The 8,910-nt window shown below is 36.5% G+C and overlaps 1 protein-coding gene across 1 annotated transcript; it reads right to left on the bottom strand.

The window, feature by feature from the left end:
• Positions 1–6,223: 6,223 nt before the first annotated feature.
• LOC104884190 (uncharacterized) lies at positions 6,224–8,608 on the bottom strand. The gene is made up of 3 exons (XM_010668803.1): positions 7,794–8,608; positions 6,911–7,602; positions 6,224–6,666 (listed from the first exon to the last, which is right to left on the bottom strand). Exons 1-3 carry the CDS (start codon positions 8,606–8,608, stop codon positions 6,224–6,226), a joined length of 1,950 nt encoding a protein of 649 aa, XP_010667105.1.
• Between the last annotated feature and the right edge of the window lie 302 nt (positions 8,609–8,910).

Raw genomic sequence — 8,910 nt, 5'->3', positions numbered from 1 at the left:
GGGAAAGGAAAACAACATCCGGTCTACTTTATCAGCCATGCCTTATGAGGAACGGAAGCTAAATACAGGGAAGTTGAAAAGATAGTCTTTGCCCTCGTGATGGCCAGTAGGAAGCTTAAACCATACTTCCAAGCTCAGCAAATCAAAGTCCTTACCGGACAGCCTGTAACAAACCATTCCCCGAGCTACTAGCTAAACACACTTAAGATTCCCTAATCAGATCACAATCAACGCTTAATAAGCCTCGAATTAAATATTTACTCGCAGCGGAAACATAACCTTAAAAATCTATCCTGGACCTGTGGGTTATGGGCCCACAAAATAAAATCCTTAAAAAACACAAATATCTCGACTAAATTCCCAAATATTATATACAACGAAATATAAATAACTATTCTCAAATCAACTATCTTGATACAAACTCAATCAAAATCCACAAGACACCTTTATCTTGCTCCACTTCAAATTGCGAGCTCACAACACCAAACCTGCAAACTCAGAGAAGAAATACAAAACAAACAAAATTCCAAAATGAATGGAAAACTCGTAACCTTTACTTCAGCCCGTTATAAACATTTTATTTCTCGAACCATTTTTCATCTCGTTACAACGCTGGCATAGCTCACTCTCTTAAACAAATCAGTGGCAAGTAAAAGCTTTGGACAAAGGACAAACGCTGCCTCCAAACTTCGCTATGGAGCCCAGCAATACTACCCCAAGGTTCGTTATGGAGCGTAGCCGACCGTATCAGGTCAAAAGAGTAACCATCCTCCACCCATATCTTGCCCACTTTGTATTTTCAGTTCATAAACTAAGCCAGCAAAACAGTTGCGTATTCATATTCATCAAATAACATTTCCAGAATCAACTCATAACATTACATTCATAACTATGGCCATAGTACGAACTTATTTATCAAAAACAGAACAGAGAGATCCACACACACTTGGGCATGAGTAAATAAATTTACTAAACATAAAAGTTACCTGAACCGCAATCCAATTTCTAAGCTCCGACATATAAAGACTTTGAGAACTTCACAACTCCATCAAATCTTTTGAATTCCATAACATTTCTCCACAATTAACATCAATAACAATGACAAGACTAATTACTAAGCATTCTCACAAAATCTCAATTAAAGAAACTAATCTATTCAACTAATCTAATTAAACTTTCTTCAAACAACCTACTACACTGATCAAACTAAATCCCAAAATAAAACCTAATGAAACCCATTAACTCTTAAACTTATCATCAAACATAACCACTCCAACTACGAATTCAAACTTCCTCAACTAAGAAATAATTCACTAGAGTATAAATCTCAATCAAAACTTAGACTCGATCCAACAACTCAACAACAACCGCTACAACGCAGCAACAATAATAACAACAACAACAATGACCCAACAACGTCCACCACAACAACTCCACAACTACAACAATAATAACAACAACAAATAATAGCAACAACTTCCAATAGCTACCACCATAACAATAACTAGAATAACAGCACAACAACAACAAACATCACCAACGCAACACCACCACTACATCAACAGAACAATAACCTATGACAACTACTCCAACAATGGAGAGCTTGTTATATATGTTTATACATACTTCCTCCATTTTTTATTAGATGTTACACTTTTGAAAAATCCGCTTACCTAGGTAAAAATTCAAGGAGTGATTAAGAGAAAGTAAGGGTGGGGATTAAAGGGAGTCGGGAACACCATTGAGCCACCATCACCAGTAGGCTACAGCAGTGTGCCACCACCGCGACCACCGACGCCACCAATTCGACCACCGACACCATCAAATCAACCACCGACATCCTCTCCTCTCCCTCCCCTTCCCCTGCTGAACGCGCAACCCCCTCCCCTTCTCCTCCCTTGCAGTCGCGCGACAGGCTTTCGACGGGTGGGGTTTTTGGCGGGTGGGATAGGGTTTTTGAGGGGTGGTTGGTATTTTCGGCGGTAGGGGTTGTGTTTTCAAGGCTGGGTGGGGTTCTCGGTGCGTGGGTTGAGGTTTTCGGCGGGTGGGGTGAGGTTTTAGATGGGTGGGGTGGGTTTTTCAGTGGGTGGGTGTGGTTTTCGGTGGGTGGGGTGAGTTTTTCGGTGGGAGGGGTGGGTTTTTCGGTGGGAGGGGTGGATTTTCGGTGGGTGGGTGTGGTTTTCGGTGAGTGGGTTTTTCGGTGGGTGTGGTGGATTTTCGGTGGGTGGAGTGGGTTTTCCGGTGGGTGGGTGGGGTTTCCGACGAGTTTATTGGGGTTTCCGACGTGTGTAGTGGGGTTGGGTGGGGTGCGGTGGTGGGGCGAGGGGCTGCTGCATTGGTGGGGAGGGGGTTGGACTGTTAGGGTGGGTGGAAGAGGGAAGGTGCTTAATTGTTAATTGTTAATTTAGGTTAAATTTAGTTAAATTAAATAGGTTTAATTTTGATTAATTGTTAAAAGTAAGGGTAAGTTAGTCATTTTACAAGGCAAAACTACCAATTTAGGAAAAAAAACTGTAACATCTATTTTGAAACATGCAATTTAAGGAAAGTGTAACATCTAATAAAAAACGGAGGAAGTATATATACATATATATATACACACACACACACACACACACACACACACACACACACACACACACACACACACACACACACACATATATATATATGTATGTATATATGTATATATATATGTATATAGGAATAGGATCTTGTGAAAACCACCATTAATCTGAAAACTGAAAACAAGCAATATGAGCCGTCGGATTTAGAAGAAAATATTAGATGGCCATGATTTAGCCACGTCACGTGTTCAAAAATTCATTTTCTCCCACCTGATTTTCTCTCTCTTATTCCTCACCTCTCAATTACGTGATTTCTCTCTCCTAAACGGTCGATTTTCACGCTCTCAATTCTCACCTTCAATCAATGTTAATCCTTCAATGATTCGAAATTCCGGTAAGAATTTGTTTAATCTTTTCATTTTTCACATTTGCAAATCGAATTTCACTCAATTTTGCTCTAGTTGAGTTTTTTCCCCAATTTTTCTAGGGTTTTACGCTTAGTTGCGATTTTCTTTCATGTTCATCAGCAATTTTTTGTGCGATTCTTCTTTATGTTTATCATATTCTTCCCGAATTTGTTGAAATTTCATGTTCTGCCGGCTCATATGTTGATTTTGTTTTGATTGGTTTTATTGGTCTGTTATCCATTGTTTTAGAGGAGTTTGATGACACTCATATATATATCCTAAAATGTAAACTTCCAATTTGATTATATGAACTTTTCTCTTCTATTTCTGAGCAGCGGTACCAGTATCAATCTCATAGTCGCTAAAAAGCATAAATTATACAGCTATTATTGCTCAACCCCAACCCCAACCCCAACCCCACCCCTTAAAAATGTAAGGGCCGGTAAATCACAATTGTAATTAAGTGTTGATTTTTTTGATTTTGTTGAATTTGCGTGTTTATGAAATCTTATGGTTACATTACTTGGTATTGTCTACTTTTTACTTTTGGTGTTCTCTCTGTTATTTTTATCTTGTTCATTATGGTGTAGCATACTCTGTTTTTATCAGTTTCCAAAGTATTGTTATTAGTTGGTGTTTTAAAGCTATCTGTTACCCCCCCGTCTCACTAACATATATTTGGCGAAATTCATACAACCTATTAGCCCAATTGGCAAAACGTTGTGTAAGACACAACGATGTAGGTTCGAATCCTACATAGGTTTAACTATAATCAAAGTTAAAATAAGTTACCCTTAAAATCTAAAAAGCTAAGGGGTTAAAAGTTACCTTGTTTTTAGTTTTCAGATTAAGAGCTGTTTTCAGCGGATCCTACCCCTACACACACACACACACACACACAACCACACACACACACACACACACACACACACCACCCACACACACACACACACAACACACACACACACACACACGCGCACACAACACACACAACACACACACACACATACAACACACACACACACACACACATATATATATATATATATATATACATATATATATATAATATATTATAATATATTATATATATATATATATATATACATATATATATGTATATATATATATATATACATATATATACTATTATATATAATATATATACATATATATATACATATATATATATATACATACATATATACATATACATACATATATACATATATATACATATATATACATAGAATTGAGTTCATATGAGAATGCATACTTATATGGAGAAATTGAAGAAAATATGAATTATAGTATAATCTAATGAAAAGTGATGTAACTACAAAAACAAAATATTTGAAAAGCATATATATATATATATATATATATATATATAATACATATATATATATATATATATATATATATACATATATATATATATACATATATATATATATATATCATATACATATATATATATATACATATACAATATATATATACATATACATATATATATACATATATATATATATATATACATATATATATATATATACATATACCTATATATACATATACATATACATATATATACATATATATATACATATATACACATATATATACATATATATAGATATACATATATATATATGTATATGTATATATATACATATATATGTATATGTATATATATACATATATATGTATATACACTAGTGGAAAAATGAAGAAGGGCTGCGCTGAAAAAGGCCTGTAGGGCTGCGCTTTTTGACAGCAGCCCTTTCAGTAGCAGCCCTTCACTTTTTAAGTAGGGTTGCGCTAGAAAAGCGCAGCCCTTAAGCTAGAAGGGATGCGCTAGTTAGGAAAAAGCGCAGCCCTTCTAGCTTAGAAGGGCTGCGCTAGTTAGGAAAAAGCGCAGCCCTTCTGAGCTAGAAGGGCTGCGCTTTTTCCTAACTAGCGCAGCCCTTCCTACCAAAAAAAAAAATTTCTTTTTGACATTTTTTTACTCATAATCTCACATTTTCTGAAATTAAACAGATCAGAAGAGAAACGAAACGAAAATACTAAACCCAAAACAAAAATAAGAATGAAACGAAAATGAAAAAAAGGAACAAAAACTAATATACAAAGAGAAGTATACAAGAACATTAATCAAAACAAAGATGAAAATACAAGAAATTATATACAAAGAGAAGTATAAAAGAACATTAATCAAAATAAACAAAGAGAAGTATACAAGAACATTAATCAAAACAAAGAGAAGTATACAAGAACATTAATCAAAATATATAAACAAAGAGAAGTATACAAGAACATTATAGATCTGAAAATACAAGAATTACCTCCAAACATTAACCTAATAATGTTTAAATACATAAAACAAAACCCTAATACATAATTTAAGGGAAAAAAAAATTCGGAAAAACTTAAAATGGCTATTTGACTCGTTGGCTCGTTCCGCTTCCGAAAAGGTATCACAATAGGCAATCGGACTCCGTCGGCATGATTCGTGCAAATCATTTCAGCGTTTTTGTCGCAACATTTCTGGGAGTTTTTGAGTGAGAGAAGGAGGAGAGGGAGGAGGGATGTGAGAGGAAGAGGAAAAGGAATAATGAGGGACGTGAGAGAGGAGAGAGAAGAATGAGGGATATATTTGACGAATCCCGCTTAATATTTGAAGCCCGCGAACTTGAATTTTTCAAATTTTTTAAGAAGGGTTGCGCTTTCTTCAAAAACGCAGCCCTACTTAGTCAGAAGGGCTGCGCCTTTTATAAAAGCGCAACCCTTCACTTAGTAGGGCTGCGCTTTTAGAAAAAGCGCAACCCTTTTGAAATAAGAAGGGCTGCGCTTTTTCTAAAAGCGCAGCCCTACTAAGTGAAGGGCTGCGCTTTTATAAAAAAGCGCAGCACTTCTGTTGTGTAGGGCTGCGCTTTTGTACAAAAGCGCAGCCCTTCCTCCGCAGCCCTTCCTTTTTTTCCCCTAGTGATATGTATATATATTCATATACTTCCTCCGTTCCATAATAAGTGAAACATAGGGATTGGGCACAAGATTTAATAAACATCACTTTCAAAAGCTAAAAAGTCATAAAATACCCTTTTCATTATCAAAAGGAGGAGAGGAAATGCTGCTTTTCTCTTTCAAAAGCCCACACATATTTCCCCAACCAAGCTATATTACATAGCTTCACATCTCTGAAACCTAAACCACCTGCTTCCTTCTTGGTACATAGTTGTTCCAATGCTATTGACCCAGGTTTACTACTGAAATGCTGCCCACTCCGGAGGAAAGCTCTACAAGCTTTAACAACATCCTTGAGTGTTCTTTGTGGAAGAAGAAACACTTGTGCCCAGTATACATGTAACTGAGCAAGACTGAGTTAATCAACTGACATCTAGCCATGTATGAGAGGTGCCTGGTACTCGACATTCGAATTCTTGCAGTGATCTTATCTGTCAATACTTCACACTGTGCAGTAGAAATTTTCTTAGAACAAATAGGAACACCTAGATATTTGAAAGGTAATGTACTCCTTTCAAAACCTGATGCATCAATGATCCTTTGAACATCCTGTTCCTTCATTCCACATGTATACATTGCTGATTTTTGCACATTTGCTTTTAAACCAGATGTATTAGAGAACAACTTAAAAGCCCCCAATAATAGGTAAAGTGAAGCATAATAACCTTTGCAGCATAAAATAAGATCATCTTCAAAACACAAATGAGTCAACCTCATGGCTTTGCACTTTGGATGATATTGAAATTTATCTAATATGCTCATTTTGCATAATACCCTTGATAAGTATTCCATGCAAATCACAAAAAGTAGAGGAGATAAGGGATCTCCTTGTCTCAAGCCCCTTGATGATTTAAAAAAATCCTTCCATAGAACCATTTATCATCAGGGAGAACATGGGTGTACTTATACATTCCATGACTAACTGTATGAAACCAACTGGGAATTGCAGACGAGTGATCATTTCCTTCAAGAACTCCCAATTCATTGTATCATATACTTTTTGAATGTCTATTTTCAGTATGCAGCTTGGTGAAGCCTTCTTCCTCCCATAATTTTTCACCAAATCCCGAACCACCATGATATTATGAGCTATGTATCTTCCATGAACAAAACCTCCCTGGTTCTCCATTATTATGTTTGGCAAAATTTGCCTCAACCTCCCACAAAGAACCTTTGTAACACATTTATAAATTGTGTTGCAACAGGAAATGGGCCTGAATTCCTTCACACTCTTAGGGCACTTGACCTTAGGAATGAGTGTGATGGTGGTGGTATTTAGCTCCTTCAGTAGTTTCCCACTTTGTAATATATCTAGGACAACCATTACCACTTCTTCACCAACTATATCCCATGAATCTCTATCGAAAGAGGAACTAAATCCATCAGGACCAGGAGCTTTGCTCCCTGGTATGGATAAGAGAGCATGCTTTATTTCCTCTACTGTGTATGGCGCTTCTAGTAAACATTTGTGAGCATCTGTGAGCACAGGCCCACATTTCATAACCAAAGGTGAAACTGAGCTCCTGATTTCTGATGTACCAAGCAGATCTTTATAGTATGTCAATAAAGCCTCAGTAACTTCCTTAGCATCATCAACCCATCTACCATCAGCATCATATATACTGTAAACATTGTCTGAATTTTCCTCGGCTTGATACTTTGGTGGAAAAGAGTGGTATTTTCATCTCCATTCTTAATCCACTCTAGCTTGGCTTTTTGTTTCAAAAATTCAATGTATGCCTTATGTTTACAAATATAATCTTGCACAACTACAAGTTCATCATCAACATACCTTGTATATCCTGGATGTTGATGCATCAAATTTTGAGCAACCATCATCTTATTGTAAGCTGCTACCTCTGCTACCTGAATCTCTGCAAACCCCGTTCTATCCAACTCCTTTAAACCTTTTTTCACAGCTTTTAATTTCTGCAACACTACATACATCTTAGTGCCTTGAACAGTTGTGCTCCAACCCTTCTTCACTATATCCATGAACTGTGGAGAACTTTTCAACATTGTGAAGTACCTGAAAGGCTTCACTCTAGTGTTGTCTCTTGGATACACAGTAATTAATGCAGGTGAATGATCAAATTCACCTTCATTTTGAAAACAAACCTCAGCTGAACTATAGATGTCCTGCCATCTGGAGTTAGCCATCACTCTACCCAATTTAGAGTAAACTCTTCTGCTGCCTTCTTGTTTATTGTTCCATGTGAACATATTGCCCACACTCTTGATGTCAGTCAATTCACATGCATTCATACATACTCTGATATCCCTTATCTCATTTTCTCTTACCAAAGACCCAATTCTTTCCTCTGGGTTCAAAACACAATTCAAATCACCACATATAATCCAAGCTTCTTGAGTATACAGCTTCCTCAAATCCTCCCATAATATCTCCCTGCTTTTACTTTCATTAAAAGCATAGATAAATGTGCAAAAGAAACCAGCTCTACCACTTATGGGTTGAACAAAACAATGAATATATTGACTAAATGCAGATATTATGTTTATATGGAAGCTACCTGCCTTCCATGCTATTATTATCCTTCCACCAGCATGATATGATGAGTTTGTTGTAAAACACCAACCAGAGAACATTCTTTAGTAAAGGTTTCCTAAATTGGAACTCTTCACCTTAGTCTCCAGGAGACTAACAAGGCCAGCATAAACTTTGTTAATATACGATCTAACATCCTCCTGCTTCTTTGCCATGTTAATCCCCCTTGCATTCCAACATAGAATTCCATCCGTTAGGATGGAGAGAGTCCCCTCTCTCAATTCCTAATGTAGCCCCAGTCAATCCATTATTAGGCAATTCTGCCTCTCCAATTACTCCTTCATGCAACACGATAAAAGAGTTAGATACACTAGTTTCCTTTGCAGTATTAACCCTTACCTTA

The sequence above is a fragment of the Beta vulgaris genome, chromosome 3 (assembly GCF_026745355.1).
Source record: "Beta vulgaris subsp. vulgaris cultivar EL10 chromosome 3, EL10.2, whole genome shotgun sequence".
Lineage (NCBI taxonomy): Eukaryota > Viridiplantae > Streptophyta > Magnoliopsida > Caryophyllales > Amaranthaceae > Beta > Beta vulgaris.
This window is presented reverse-complemented; position numbering and strand designations above follow the sequence as displayed.

Coding starts and splice junctions, on each gene's coding strand:
- LOC104884190 (XM_010668803.1), bottom strand. CDS start 8,608: ATGTTCTCTGGTTGGTGTTTTACAACAAACTCATCATATCATGCTGGT. Junction 7,603..7,793: donor CAACATCCAGGATATACAAG/GTATGTTGATGA, acceptor TGCTGATGGTAG/ATGGGTTGATGATGCTAAGG. Junction 6,667..6,910: donor CATACAGTTAGTCATGGAAT/GTATAAGTACAC, acceptor TATGCTGCAAAG/GTTATTATGCTTCACTTTAC.